The following is a 15,707-nucleotide window of genomic DNA, read 5'->3' as shown; positions in this document are numbered from 1 at the left end:
AATAAAAACGGTCATTTTAGAAAGATAAAGGGGTCAATTAATAAAAAAGACACAACCATCCTAAACATGTATGTATCTAATAACGGAGTTTTGAAATATGTGGGTCAAAACTGATAGAACTGAAAGGAGAAATACACAGTTATATACAATTATATTCAGAGATTTCAATACCCTCAATAACTGCTAGAGCAAGGAGACAGAAAATGAGGAAGGATACGGAATAACTAAACAACACAATCAACCAACTTGATTAACAGACTTATACAACACTCCACCCAACAATAGTAGCATACAAATTCTTTTCAAGTGTGCCCAGAACATTAACCAAGACAGACCACATCAAGGATCATAAAATCTCTCAATAAATCTAAAAGGATTCAAATCATTTAAAGAATGTTCTCTAACCACAGTGGGATTAAATGAGAAATCAATAATAGGAAAACATTTGGCAAATCCCCAAACATTTGGAAGAAATCCTGGAAGAAGACAAGAGCAGTGGGCACAGGAAGAGGGGCAGAGTCAGTGGGAAATGGTGACAACTGGGTACAAAGGTGAAGAAAAGGGGCAAATCTGAGATGACATTCATGTTTCTATGCTCCAAGGCATCCAAGAAGTGAGTTTAAGGAATGCATGCAGATAATTTTTTTTTTTTTTTTTTTTTGAGATAGAGTCTTGCTCTGTCACCCAGGCTGGAGTGCAGTGGCACAATCTTGGGTCACTGCAATCTCTGCCTCCCAGGTTCAAGCAATTCTCCTGCCTCAGCATCCCAAGTAGCTGGGATTACAGGCACCTGTCACTACATCCTGCTAATTTTTGTATTTTTAGTAGAGACGAGGTTTCTCCATGTTGGCCAGGCTGGTCTCGAACTCCTGACCTCAGGTGATCCACCTGCCTCGGCCTCCCAAAGTGCTGGATTACAGGCGTGAGCCACCATGCCCAGTGCATGGAGATAATTTTTATCAGTTTTTATCATACTGAGTTGCTGTATAACTTAAAAGTCGGTTTGATTTTTCACCGTAATACTGCTCACATACAGCCTCCAGCAGTGCATTTAAATAATATTTAAGATACCGCAGTATCTTAAATGTGGAACTCAGAAGGCTGTAGTGAAGAGTAAAAGCCTGTGGTTCCCAAGCTGAGTAAGGTGACCAATCATGGTTTGCCCATTTGCCTCCTCTGCCAGCATCTGATGAAGAAGCTGTGCCCTCTGAATGACTCCCAGCAGTATCAGATTCACGTGTCTACTGGAAGAGGGACCCAGGGAGGGCAGAAGTACCAGGCCATGGGCTGGGTCTGGCTTAATGAGGAAAGCTCCTTCATTATTGGAGATGGGGCAATAGAAGTGGAGAGCCAAATTGGGGGAACACTTTCTGTGGGTGCTCGGAAGGTTTTCAACCTAAAGACATGGTGGAGCACCTTCAGGAACAGGTTTTGGCGGGACTGACTTCTCTCCAAGCCACCATTTCGGGGACCGTCTCATCCCATCCTGATGCTGTGGCTTCCTGTGTGTTCTGGGCTGGCTTCCAACTTGCTTGTCGGGACCCTGCTGGCTCCTTTATTTTGTTGTTCTCTGCTCAATGGCTGCAGTGTTTTCAAACTCCACCTTGGTCCCTTGTGTTTCAGCCCGAGAGGAAGTTTGGCGTGGTGGTGGTTGGTGTTGGCAGAGCCGGCTCCGTGCGGATGAGGGACTTGCGGAATCCACACCCTTCCTCAGCATTCCTGAACCTGATTGGCTTTGTGTCCAGGTGGCTCACACTGTCTTTGTGCTTCACAATTTGTAGAAAGCCCAGTGAGGCAGATTAGCCGCAGGACATGGAGATTTTTCAGACCCAGGGCAGGGAGAGCCATCTCCTGACCGAGAATAGTGTTTAGTGTTTAGGGTCAGCCCCACGAGATCTCAGGTTGGGATGGGTCTGGGAACTGAAGCTTGCTGGGCCTGCAGCTGGGATGCACAGTAGGTTGGCCTGGGGAGACTGGAAGACAGAGGCAGGAGGGTGAGCTCAAGGCTGACAGTTAGAGAAGGGGCACAGCCAACATATGTATGGGGCTTTGGCCTGAAAGGCTTTCAGTGTGCACCAGGGAATCCTGACATAGTCATCATGACAGCCGTCCTAGGTGGTTCTGGGGTCTACATGTGATATTTCCTTCTAGGTAGTGTTATCAACCCCCCAGTTTACAGATAAGGAGGCTGAACCACGGAAAGGTTAAGTAATCTGCCTGAGGTCACACAGCTGGAAAGTCTAAGAACTGAAGTTGAGCAGAAGTCTGTTTCCAAAGCCCATCTTTTAAACACCATGTGTTCTTTTCCCATTGGTAATTTTGAGCCTCACTTTTTTTTTTTTTTTTCTTTTGAGACAGGGTCTCACTCTGTCACCCAAGCTGCAGTGCAGTGGTGCAATCACAGCTCACTGCAGTCTTGACCTTCTGGGCTCAAGTGATCCTCCTGCCTCAGCCTCCTGAGTAGCTGGGACTACAGACACACACCACCATGCCTGACTAATTTATTTATTTATTTTTTTGTAGAGACAGTTTCTCCCTATGTTGCCTAGACTGGTCTCAAACTCCTGGGGTCAAGTGTTCCTCCTGCCTCAGCCTCCCAAAGTGCTGAGATTACAGGCATGAGCCACCACACCCAGCCTTCCGCTTTTCTTTAAGGATTCATTTATCTCCAATCAGAATCAAACTTACCACCTTGTTTCTTCTTCCCTGCCCCATGCTCAGCTCTTCCGCTTACCCCTGTACACACATACACACACACACACACACACACACACACACACACACACACACACACCACTCACCAGACTAATCCTGTATAACATCATTTGTCAATATTAATCGTGAACTAGATACCGGCATCAGACTAATTCTGTGTAACATCATTTATCCATTTTAATTGTGGACTAGGTGCAGGCACTGGGCTGGGCCTGGAGACATGGCAGTGAACAAGTTAGGCAACTCTTTTTCTAGTGCTTTAGAGACATCAGATAAAGATTTACACAAAGCGTAAGTAACGATTGTGATGGTCCATGCAGAAGTTTTTTCATGTTTTCATTAATGGGGCCATCCTCTTCCTGCCTGTCTCAAAACGTGGCCCCAATTTTAAGGATTTAAAATGGGCTTTGGGGCACCAGGGAGACCTAGGAGTGCTAGAATCTGCGCTTGGCCAGCCTTCTCCTCCCCATAAGATTCCAAGGGAGCTGCACACAAATGGGAGAGCAAAGTTAAGATCAGGCAGCACAGTAACCCCATCACACCCCTGTCTGGAGCTGGAACCATGCACGGCACTTGGGTTCAAGGCTGAAGTGGGACCTCTCCTTTTCCCTTAAGCCCCAGTCCTCTGCCAGTTGGCTTCCAGATCAGCTCAGTGGGAACAGGTACACTACCCAGGTTGTGTGGGAGGATGGCCAGGTCACACCGCTGCATGACAGCCCTGCCAGTACTCACACAGTTTCCCTCTTCACATACCCTTCCCCCCGACCTACCTGCCAAGTTCTACCACCTCCCCAGGAAGCCTTTTCTGGTGTATTCCTTTCCCTCCCTGAGTCTCCACCTCCTACTTCCAAGCACCACACTTCTCCTGGTAGTCTTGTGGTGGTGGTATGTACACGTGTGTGTGTGTGTGTGTGTGTGTGTGTCTTCCTCTAGCAGACTGAGCTCATTGAAAGGCAAGGATTTTCATTTGTTCTCCATGATTTCTCCTACAGCGCCTAGTACATAATAGGCAAGCAATAAGTATTGCTGAAATTGAGCAATTTAGTTTGGGTGGCCCCATTAGAAGAAACCTAGCATAATACTTTTTGGGAACTAAATTTCCCCAAATGCTTTCTGCCTGCTGCAGCTCAGCTGGAGCTCTGAGCTGGCTGAGGGCCTCCTACTTGCTGGCTGTCCCACATTCTCCCATGACTGCCACCCTTAGAGGGCTACTCTCCTGCCCCAGCCACTGCACTGGGCGGTGTATGGACTGCTGGGGCTTTGGCTCTTAGAACACTGCAGCTCCCCCATGCTCTAGAAGAGTCAGAAGGCCTTGGGTTGCCCTCCTGCCTCTGCTCCTGGTTAGTCAAGGCTATCACTGCCTATTATGTGCTAGGCACTGTAGGAGAAATCGTGGAGAACGAATTCCTCACCTTCCAATGAGCTCAGTCTGCCAGAGGGAGGAAGACACACACATACACAGACACACACACACACACGTATGCGTACATACTACTGGGCTTCGTTAGCTTAGCTATAAAGGAGCTTGAAGTCGCATGCCAGTTTGCACCCTAAATATGTTAGTGTATTGGATTTGGATTAGGTTTGGTAGTCACAATGTTTGGCCACGTGCTTGGAACTGGAAGTGACCATAGAGATCACTTCTCATGAGATAAAAGTAGATTGTTCCTTTTATTTTTATCTTACATTATTTTTGAGGAGTCTTGCTCTGTCACCCAGGTGGAGTGCTGTGGCGCAATCTCAGCTCACTGCAACCTCCATCTCCCGGATTCAAGTGATTCTCCTGCCTCAGTCTCCCAAGTAGCTGGGATTACAGGCATTCGCCACCACGCTTGGCTAACTTTTGTATTTTTTGTAGAGACAGGGTTTCACCATGTTGGCCAGGCTGGTCTTGAACTCCTGACCTCAAGTGATCCACCCACCTCAGCCTCCCAAAGTGCTGGGATTACAGGCTTGAGCCACTGCGCCCAGCTGTTTCTTTTATTTTAGAGATGAAGTAATTCAAGACTCTCTGAGGTCATACAAGCTGTGAATGGTACTGTTGGCACTCGGTGCCAGATCCCCTGACTTGAAGCCTGAGGCTGTTTTTCTCACTCCACAGTGGAAAACAACCTGGAGGTGGGAGAGAAGCAGCTCATTTCTTCATTTCTGGCAGCGGGTCCCCAGGACCTTGTTGGGAGGAGGGGAGAAGGATGGTGCTCCTTTCTTCTGTCTACCATTGAGTTCCATTTCTCTGTTACTCTGAAATAGAAGGGAGCTTGGGAGCATTGATGGAGTCCAGCAGATTTCTCTGGAGGATGCTCTTTCCAGCCAAGAGGTGGAGGTTGCCTATATCTGCAGTGAGAGCTCCAGCCATGAGGACTACATCAGGTGGGTTTTCCACACAGGCAGTCCTTGCCTTACGCAGCAGTGCACTACTGGAAAAATGAGCAAGCAAGCTAAAACACCCTGCAAAAGTGTCAGAAGAGTCAATGAGAAAATTACAGTTGCTCTGTGACCAATCACAGAAATGTCAAAACATTAAGAAATTCTTATTGTTGGGTCTAAATATATAAGGAAATGAAAAAATAGTAAAATTAGTATTTAGTATGTGTAATTTGAAACATTAGAAACATTCAGAATTAAAGTGTTTTATTTTTCTGTAAAAACCCATCGAGAGTAGTTTTTAACAGTAGTGGCCTCCTCCTTCTCACCAGACAGTTTAGGATGTGGAGCCAGCATCCTTGGCGAATTATACTCCTTTCTCAGTTTGGATCAGCTTCCAACGTTTTCTCCTTTGTACTTTCAATGTCATAAAATAACAGTGAGAGTTCCTTTAACCCTCAGGACCTGGCAGCTAACAGGGAAGTGCCAGCTGCCTTCCTCAGTCTAGCTTCCTTCTAGGTTCTTACAGCTGCTCCCACCATGCTGTTCCCACGGGTAAGATGCTTCCTCTTTATCAGTCTAGCTCTAGAGTGGACAAAAATACCTTTCCTTGGCTTTCCTTAACCTTTTCTGGCACTAGAGTGTATTTCGTTAAGAAAAGTGATTCTGTCATAAGTCCCATGCTTACAAATATTTATACCCTGGTATCCACAGAATGAAATCTGAACTGCTGAGCACAGAATTCTAGGTCCTTCATGGTCAGGCTCCCAGCTACTTTTCTGACATTATTATCTTCCACGGTCTGTAGCCCACTCCCCTGCCACACTGAAATTTGTCATTTGAACAAAGCCCCACAAATGCCCAAGCCCCAACATAGGGTGCTCACAGTGAAATATACTCACCATGTTGCACCTGGAAAATGTCTGCTCATACTTTGAGACCCAATTCACAGGTCCTTAGTGAAATCTTTTCAGACTGCCTCAGGCAAAGCTAGCTGCTGTGGGTTTTGTAGCCTTTATAGCTACCATGTGGTAATAGGAAATTTATTTGTTAATGTGTCTTTATTTCTCCTCCAGAGTAATTGGTAAATAGTACTTAGTTGAATAAATGAATGGTTGAATGTTCAAATTAACACGTAACTAGAAAGTCGTTCTGTCACAGGATAGGAGAAAACAATGTGGGATATAGTTCTTCCTCCGTGTCCCGTGGCACTGACTCCTACCCCCAGTCATGACACATTTCACACACAGAAACTCTCATGCCTTTATAACATTCTGTTCTCTATTATGCAGAGCATTTTAGTGAAGCTTATTCGAAGTGTTCTTTCTCTGTATTTGTCTCGTGTACCAAAGGCAGTTCCTTAATGCTGGCAAGCACGTCCTTGTGGAATACCCCATGACACTGTCGTTGGCGGCCGCTCAGGAACTGTGGGAGCTGGCTGAGCAGAAAGGTAATGTACACTCTGTCTGTCTGGAATACAGACCCTCTTACCAAGAGTTTCTGCCTCCAGGATTTCTGTGATATCATCTTTATGCCTTTAAAACTTAACCCCATTTCAGATGTCTCCTCCTGGCTACACTGGCACTGTGGGCTCCCAACTGCCTCCTCACCCCAACACTGTAAGCACACATGGTGGAGGGCAGAAGGACGGGTGGGAAACTTTTGGTTAAAGCTTATCAGCTTATTTTACTCACTCTAAGGAAAAAATATGAATTAGTTTTCACCTATGCTTATGTCATGATATTATTTTGGCTTTATTCATGTGATACTTATATTGCTAAATGCTGGGATATCCTAAAAATGCTCAAATCAGAGAAACTGATTGTCCTACTTGCATAGTTGGTAGTTTTTGTTGTTTCTAAACAGGAACAACCATTTATTAAATATTTAGTATATGCTAGGAACTTGGAAACTCTGCTAAGCATTTCATGTGTTATTTTGCTTAATTCTTCTAGAAACCCTTGGAGGTATATATTTTCTCTAGATTCTGTATAGAAAAACATGGTTCAAAGAAGGTAATTTGTACCAGATCACGAAGCTAATAACATGACTACTAAACGGGAGGTAGAGATTTGAATCAAATCCTACTGGGCTCTTAAGTTCATATTTGTTCCCCTAAGCCATACCACCCTCCAGAAGGGAGAAATTAAGACTTTCCCAGACCAGGCGCAGCGGCTCATGCCTGTCATCCCAGCACTTTGGGAGGCCAAGGAACTCAGGACAACCCTGGGCAACATAATAAGACCCTGTTTCTACAAAAATCTTTTACAACATTTTTTTGTTTTTTTTTTTTTTTTGGTGGGGGACAGAGTCTCGCTATGTCACCCAGGCTGGAGTTCAGTGGCACCATCTCAGCTCACTGCAACCTCCGCCTCCTGGGTTCAAAGAATTCTCCTTCCTCAGCCCCCTGAGTAGCTGGGATTACAGGCACCCACCACCATGCCCAGCTGATTTTTGTATTTTTAGTAGAGGTGGGGTTTCACAATGTTGGCCAGAATGGTCTCGAGCTCCTGACCTCATGATCCACCCACCTCAGCCTCCCAAAGTGCTGGCATGAGCCACCGCGCCCGGCGTACAAAATTTTTAATTACAAGAAGGAAAAAAAAAGACTCAGCTGGGCACAGTGGCTCACACCTGTAATCCCAGCACTTTGGGAGGCTCCGATGGGTAGATTATTTGAGCCCAGGAGTTTGAGACCAGCCTGGGCAACATGGCGAAACCCCATCTCTACTGAAAAAATGAAAATCAGCTGGGTGTGGTGGTGCACCCCTGTAGTCCCAGCTACTTAGAAGTTCACCTGAACCTTGTGAGGTTGAGGCTGCAGTGAACCATGATCGGGCCACAGCACTCTAGTCTGGGCAACAGAGTAAGACCCTGTCTCAAAAATAAAAATAAAAATTATTTAAAAGACTTGCCCAGACAAACAAAAACCAAGTGAGTTGATCACTACTAGACCTGCCCTACAGGAAATGCTAAAGGAGGTCTTTCAAGTTAAAGAAAACACTAGACAGCAACACAAAAATATTGCTCTCTGGTAAAGGTAAATATACAGACAAATACAGACTTCCATAGTATTCTGATGTTGACATATAAATCACTTTAGGCCAGGCGCAGTGGCTCAAGCCTGTAATCCCAGGAATTGGGGAGGCCAAGGCAAGCAGATCATTTGAGGTCAGGAGTTCGAGACCATCCTGGCCAACATGGTGAAACCCCATCTCTACTAAAAATAAAAAAATTAGCTGGGTGTGGTGGCACATGTCCGTAGTCCCAGCTACTCAGGAGGCTAAGGCAGGAGAATTGCTTGAGGCAGAGGTTGCAGTGAGCTGAGATGGTATGACTGCATTCCAGCCTGGGTAACACTGTGAAATTCTATCTCTAAATAAATAAATAAATAAATATCACTTTAAATGCTGGTATAGAATTTAAAAGACAAAAACAAAAATACAAATCTATGTTAATGGATATATAGTATAAAAAGATGTAATTGGTAACATTAATAACAAATGGGGGGTCAGAGATATAAAGGAGTAGAATTTTGTATGTGAAGAATTTTGTATTTGAAGTTAAGTTGTTAGCAGTTTAAAACAGATTGTGCAGTCGGGTGTGGTGGCTCATGCCTGTCATCCCAGCACTTTGGGAGGCTGAGGCTGGTGGATCACCTGAGGTCAGTATTTCAAGACAAGCCTGGGCAACATGGTGAAACTCCGTCTCTAATAATAATACAAAAATTAGCTGGGCCTGGTGGCGTGTGCCTGTAATCCCAGCTACTCCAGAGGCTAAGGCACGAGAATCGCTTGAATGCAGAAGGTGAAGGTTGCAGTGAGCCAGGATTGCGCCATTGCACTTTAGCCTGGGCGACAGAGTGAGACTTCATCTCAAAAATTAAATAAATAAATAAATAAATAAATAAATAAATAAATAAATAAATAATATAGATTGTGCCTGTAATCTCAGTACTTTGGGAGGCCGAGGCGGGTGAATCACCTGAGGTCAGTAGTTCAAGACCAACCTGGCCAACATGCTGAAACCCCATCTCTACTAAAAATACAAAAATTAGCCAAGTGTGGTGGCACACACGTGTAGTCCCAGCTACTAGGGAGGCTGAAGCAGGAGAATTGCTGGAACCCAGGAGGCAGAGGTTGCAGTGAGGGAGATCGTACCACTGCACTCCAGCCTGGGCAACAGAGTGAGACTCTGTTCAAACAAAACAATACAAAACTGATGAGATGTAATGAAAGCAGTGCTAAGAGAGAAGTGGATAGTTGTAAATGCTTACATTAAACAAGAAGAAAGATCTCAAATCAACATCCTAACTTTACATTTCAAGGGACTGGGAAAAGAAGAGCAAACTCAATCGAAAATTAGCAGAAAAAAGCAAGTAAATATTAGAACATAAATAAAATAAAGAGTAGAAAAGCAATAGAAAAAAAAACAACAAAACCAAGTGTTAGTTTTTTTGAAGAAAATCCATAAAATTGACAGAATTTTAGCAGATTAAGAAAAAACAGTCAGCTGGGCACAGTGGCTCACGCCTGTAATCCCAGCACTTTGGGAGGCCAAGGAGGGCAGATCACAAGGTCAAGAGTCAAGACCAGCCTGGCCAAAATAGTGAAACCCCGTCTCTACTAAAAATACAAAACTTAGCCAGGTATGGTGGCACGTGCCTATAGTCCCAGCTACTCAGGAGGCTGAGGCAGGAGAATCACTTGAACCTGGGAGGTGGAGGTTGTGGTGAGCGGAGGCTGTGGTGAGCTGAGATTGTGCCACTGCACTCCATCCAGCCTGGGCAACAGAGCGAGACCCTGTCTCACAAAAAAAAAAAAAAAAAGCCAGGCGCGGTGACTCATGCCTGTAATCCCAGCACTTTGGGAGGCCGAGGCGGGCGGATCACAAGGTCAGGAGATCGAGACCATCCTGGCTAACATGGTGAAACCCTGTCTCTGCTAAAAAAAAAATACAAAAAATTAGCTAGGCGTGGTGGTGGGCGCCTATAGTCCCAGCTACTTGGGAGGCTGAGGCAGGAGAATGGCGTGAACCCAGGAGGCGGAGCTTGCAGTGAGCAGAGACTGTGTGCCACTGCACTCCAGCCTGGGCAACAGAGCGAGACTCTATCTCCAAAGAAAAAAAGAGTAAAGACTCAAACTAAAGTCAGAAGGGAAAGAGGAGACTTTACAGCCAATGCTGCTGAAATAAAAAGGATTATGAGACTACAATGAACAGTTATACAATTGTTATACTCCAACAATCGGATAACCTAGAAAGGGATAAATACCTAGTAGCATATAACCTACTAAGACTGAATCATGAAGAAACAAAAATTGAACAGATTTATAACTAGTAAGGAGATTGAATCAGTAATTAAACACCTCCCAATAAAGAAAAGCCTAAAACCAGATGGCTTCACTGGAGAATTCTACCAAGTGTTTCAGTGTCTTCAAAAAGTGGTCCCAGGAAAACAGGATATCCACATGCAAAAGAATGAAGTTGGACACTTACCTTACACCATATTTAAAAATCACTCAAATGAATTAAAGAACTAAATTTAAGACCTAAAACTATAATATTGTTAGAAGAAAACATGGGAAAGCATCATGATATTGGATTTGGCAATAATGTCTTACATACGACATCAAAAATACAGGCAAAAAAAGCAAAAACAGACAAATGGACTAATCAAACTTAAAACCTTCTGTGCCTCAAAGGAAGCAATCATCCGGGTGAAAAAGCAGTCTACGTAATGGGTGAAGATATCTGCAAATCTTATCTTTGATAAGAAACCAATATCCAGAATGTCTAAAGAACTCTACAACTCAAGAACAACAAACCAACCAAATAAACTGATTTTAAAATGGGCAAAGGACTTGGATAGACATTTTTCTGAAGAAATTATACAGATGGTAAACAATCATATGGAAAGATGCTCAATACCACTAATCCTTATAGAAATGCAAATCAAATCCACAACCACATCAGTCAGCAGCCATCAACATGGAAGCAAGACCTTCCTCCAGCAAAAAGATGGAGGATCAGATGGTAGCATTTTTTGTTTGTTTGTTTTTATTTTTTTGGTTTTTTAAGACAGTCTTGCCCTATTGCCTAGGCTTGAATGCAGTGGCGCAATCTTGTTCACTGCAACCTCCACCTCCTGGGTTCAAATGATTCTTGTGCCTCAGCCACCTGAGTAACTGGGATGATAGGTGCACACCACCACGCACAGCTAATTTTTCTATTTTTAGCAGAGATGGGGTTTCACTATGTTGGCCAGGCTGGTCTCAAACTCCTGGCCTCAAGTGATCCACCCGCCTGAGCTTCCCAAAGTGCAGGAATTACAGGCATAGGCCACCATGCCCAGCTCAATAATGTATTTTTAAATTAAGGTATATACATTGTTTTCCTAAACATAGTGTTATCACATACTTAACAAACTACTATATAGTATAAACATAACTTGTATATGCACCGAGAAACTAAAATATTCATGTGACTCCCTTTATTGCAATATTCACTTTATTGTGGTGGTCTGGAATGAAACATGCAGAATCTCTGAGGTATGCATGTAACCACATACAACCATCAAAATCCGGAAATTGGCACTGGTACATTACAACAATCTAATCCTCAAACCTCATTCAAATTTCACCAGTTGTCCCAATAACATTCTTTATGGCAAAATGACTGAGTTCAAAACCATGTATTATCTTTTGTTGACATGTCGCTTTTAGTATCCTTCATTCTGGACAGTTCCTCCATCTTTTCTTGACAATTATAAATATTACAGTTAGTGGCCGGGCGCGGTGGCTCAAGCCTGTAATCCCAGCACTTTGGGAGGCCGAGACGGGCGGATCACGAGGTCAGGAGATCGAGACCATCCTGGCTATCACGGTGAAACCCCGTCTCTACTAAAAATACAAAAAATTAGCCAGGCGCGGTGGCGGGCGCCTGTAGTCCCGGCTACTCGGGAGGCTGAGGCAGGAGAATGGCATGAACCTGGGAGGCAGAGCTTGCAGTGAGCTGAGATCCGGCCACTGTACTCCAGCCTGGGTGGCAGAGCGAGACTCCGTCTCAAAAAAAAAAAACCACAAAAATTACAGTTAGTTATTGTGTAAAATGTCCCTAAGTTTGAATATATCTGATGTTTCTTCATGATTAGATGGGGTATGCATCTTTCACAGAAATATTATGGAAGCAGCCAGGCACAGTGGCTCACGCCTGTAATCCTAGCACTTTGGGAGGCCAAGGCTGGCAATTACTTGAGGTCAGGAGTTCGAAACCAGCCTGGCCAACATTGTGAAACCCTGTCTCTAGTAAAAATACCAACAAAATTAGCCAGGCATGATGTGGGCACCTGTAATCCCAGCTACTCGGGAGGCTGAGGCAGGAGAATTTCTTGAACCCGGGAGGCAGAGGTTGCAGTGAGCTGAGATCACATTCACTGTACTCCAGCCTGGGTGACAGAGCGAGACTCCATCTCACACACAGCAAAAAAAAAGGAAACGATGCTGTTTTTCACATTGTGTTCTGTCAGGTAACATCCTTTATCAGTTCATCTAATTACTAATGATATAACTTCATTAGGTGGTGTCTGACGGGCTTTTCCACTGAAAGTTACTTTTTTTCCCTTTGTAATCAGTGCTTATTTTGTAAAAAGGTAGTTTATAACTAGTTAAATATCCATTCTCATCACACTTTCTGATATTCATTTGTTATTTTATGTCAGTAGGAACTCATGGCTTTGTTTTTCTATTCAGTGCTGTTGTTACTTTTTATTATTCATATTGATGTCCACATTGTTCCAAATTTGCTCAGTGGGGAGCCTCTTCCTGCCAGCTCCCTTGTCATTTTGTTATGTTTCCATTATTCTTTGAATTCTTGCTTTCTGGCACAAAGTGGTTAAGGTTCATCTTGTACTTTCTCTGTCTCAGCCTTGGAATTAGTCAATTCTCCAATGGCTAGTAACGTTTTGATGGCAAGATTGGACACTGGGTGTGCTTATGGCTTTGGGCTATCTCTGCAAGCCCTGTCAGTGAACAGACCTGGAAATATATAGATACGGATATGTGTGTGTACTGTGGTTACCATGTGTGTTTATCACAATCAGGCATTGAGTGAATGACAGAAAAACAACCAAAGACACAGTTGAAAAATTCATAGTTTCTTTAATAACCATGGATATGGAAACACAGAGACTGTTACATAGTGCTGGGGAAAATACAACATGTTCCCCAGAGTTTCATGGCAGTGGGGGTGGGAGGCGGTGGGCGAAACTACCTGTGAAGAGAAAAGCTTCAACTTATTGCAAAGCATTTTGTGCCATTTAATTGTTGCAAAGCCATTTTGTGCCAGAAAGCTTCTACTTATCACAAGTTCTCTTTGCCACATTCACGTCTTAGGGAGTGGGTGGGAAGGACCCCATCCTCCCACACACCTGACATTTCTGGAGACTCCCGTGACAGACATCCTCCTTGCTCGTGAGGTGCAGGACAAGCCCAGAGCATTTGGCAGCATTTGCTGTGAAGCTGGGTTGGACAAAGGCAACTGTCCCAGGAGCATCTCCCACTGGCCCAGATTTCTGTTTCAGTGAAACTAGATCATAACCACACTTTGTACTTAATCACAAAATAGTTCTGGTGCTTTAGGAAGCTTCTGGCCTAGAAATGAAAAAAAAATTATACAGCAAAAAAAAATTGTTAACAGCTTTCTTTTATAATCCAAAATTTATTTTATTTTATTAATTTTTTTCTTTTTTGAGACAGACTGGAGTGCAGTGGCACAATCTTGGCTCACTGCAACATCCACCTCCCAGGTTCAAGTGATCTTCCCAGTTCAGCCTCCCAAGTAGCTGGGTCAACAGGTGCATGCCACCATACCCAGCTAAATTTTTGTATTTTTTTTTAGAGGCCAGGTTTTGCCATGTTGCCCAGGCTGGTCTCAAACTCCTGAGCTTAGGCAATCCACTTGCCTTGGCCTCCCAAAGTGCTGGGATTACAGGCATGAGCTATCATGCCTGGCCACGTTCTTACTCTGTTAGATTTTTCTGCTGTACTGCCTCCTCCTGTTAGAACAGTAGCTAACTCTCTCCTGGCCCACAGATACATCACTGATCTCATCTTGCCTTTGGACATGGGTAGATACCATCTTGTTCTCTTAGATTTTCATTTCATTTCTCAGGTTTTCATTTCATTAATTTCTCTTTTTTTCTTTTTCTTTTTGAAATGGAGTCTCACTGTGTCGCCCAGGCTGGAGTGCAGTGATGCCATCTTGGCTAACTGCAACTTCCACCTCCCGGGTTCTAGCGATTCTCCTTCCTCAGCCTCCCAAGTAGCTGGGCTTACCGGTGCCCACCACCATACCTGGGTAATTTTTGTATTTTTAATAGAGACTGGGTTTCACCATGTTGGCCAGGCTGGTCTGGAACTCCTGACCTCAGGTGATCCGCCAGCCTTGGCCTCCCAAAGTACCGGGTTTGCAGGCGTGAGCTACTGTGCCTGGCCTTCATTCATTTCTGTTGTAAGCTTAGAAGTGGCAGCCTCTTCAGCTGGGGTGGGTGACAGTGGTAGGGAGGCAATCCTGGCTGTGTGCCCAGGGCAGTTATCAGTGCTTCATGTCCTGTGTTAGGGGATGACAGAGTACACTCCGGGATGCACACCGAGACACAACTGACAACTGCCCTTTTTATTCCGTTTTTGTCATTACAGGAAAAGTCTTGCACGAGGAGCATGTTGAACTCTTGATGGAGGAATTTGCATTCCTGAAAAAAGAAGTGGTGGGGAAAGACCTGCTGAAAGGGTCACTCCTCTTCACAGGTCAGTGCTAGGTGGGATCACAGGTCACGTGTGAGGTCCAAAGACCAGCCAGATTCTTTCCTGGCTCTCTAGTATGGGAGCTTGTATTCATTTCTGCTCAAGACTCTCTGACTCAGGGCCAATTTAATTTTCCCAGATGGGATTTAATTGGTGGCCCTTAGGTAAAGAGTATATTAGAAATCTCAAGCTTATTTATGCTCTGTCCCAATCTATTAACTAGTTGGAGATTATTTTTCAACAGGAAGTTGTACATTAAAACTCTTTTAAAAGGACTGAGAGATAGGTGCTCGGAGAGGAGAACATTTTTATACTTCCTTGCAAGGCAAATACAATATGAAGAGTTCCCTTCCTCCTCTAGCAAGTTATAAGGATGTTGGCGGCAACCACAATATTGTTTTTTTTTCTTTTTTGCTAAGGTCTTACTCTGTTGCCCAGGCTGGAGTGCAGTGGTGCAGTCATAGCTCACTGTAGCCTCAATCTCCCAAGCTCAAGCAGTCCTCCCACCTCAGACTTCCAAGTAGCTGGAACCACAGGTGTGCGCCACAACACCCAGCTAATTTAAAAATTTTTGTAAACAGTGTCTCTCTATGTTGCCCAGCCTGGTCTCAAACTCCTGGGCTCAAGTGATCCGCCTGTCTTGACCTCCCAAAGTGCTGGAATTACAGGCATGAGCCACCGTAACCAGCTGTATCTGGTCTGCTGTATCTGATCTGCTGTATATGTAGCTGTTTACTTGATGTTGGTTCTCTTTGAGCAGCTCCGTTAGCAATAGGAAATGGGCATGCAGGAAGCTCCTGCTCTTGTGGTCACTTTCGGATGGGCCCC

At 44.4% G+C, this 15,707-nt stretch overlaps 1 protein-coding gene and 1 long non-coding RNA gene across 4 annotated transcripts in view; one reads left to right on the top strand and one right to left on the bottom strand.

Annotated features, from left to right (window-relative positions):
- Positions 1 to 15,707, bottom strand: part of LOC144339854 (uncharacterized) — a 50,645-nt gene that overhangs the window by 1,678 nt on the left and 33,260 nt on the right. Inside the window, exon 3 of one of the 2 annotated variants that reach the window (XR_013415367.1) lies at positions 13,216 to 13,727. The exons of the other annotated variant lie outside the window; for it this stretch is intronic. This is a non-coding gene — a long non-coding RNA (uncharacterized LOC144339854). Of the gene's footprint in view, positions 1 to 13,215; positions 13,728 to 15,707 lie in introns of those variants that run through there. 2 annotated transcript variants of the gene reach the window in all.
- BLVRA (biliverdin reductase A) overlaps positions 1 to 15,707 on the top strand; it is a 44,011-nt gene that overhangs the window by 22,375 nt on the left and 5,929 nt on the right. For both annotated transcript variants that reach the window (NM_001258144.1, XM_015133519.3), the window contains 4 exon segments: positions 1,624 to 1,745; positions 4,966 to 5,085; positions 6,432 to 6,529; positions 14,775 to 14,882. In NM_001258144.1, the coding sequence (NP_001245073.1) occupies positions 1,624 to 1,745; positions 4,966 to 5,085; positions 6,432 to 6,529; positions 14,775 to 14,882 (448 nt within the window).

Source organism: Macaca mulatta, chromosome 3 (genome assembly GCF_049350105.2).
Source record: "Macaca mulatta isolate MMU2019108-1 chromosome 3, T2T-MMU8v2.0, whole genome shotgun sequence".
Lineage (NCBI taxonomy): Eukaryota > Metazoa > Chordata > Mammalia > Primates > Cercopithecidae > Macaca > Macaca mulatta.
The sequence above is the reverse complement of the archived record's forward strand: the minus strand, read 5'-3'. Positions and strand labels throughout refer to the sequence as shown.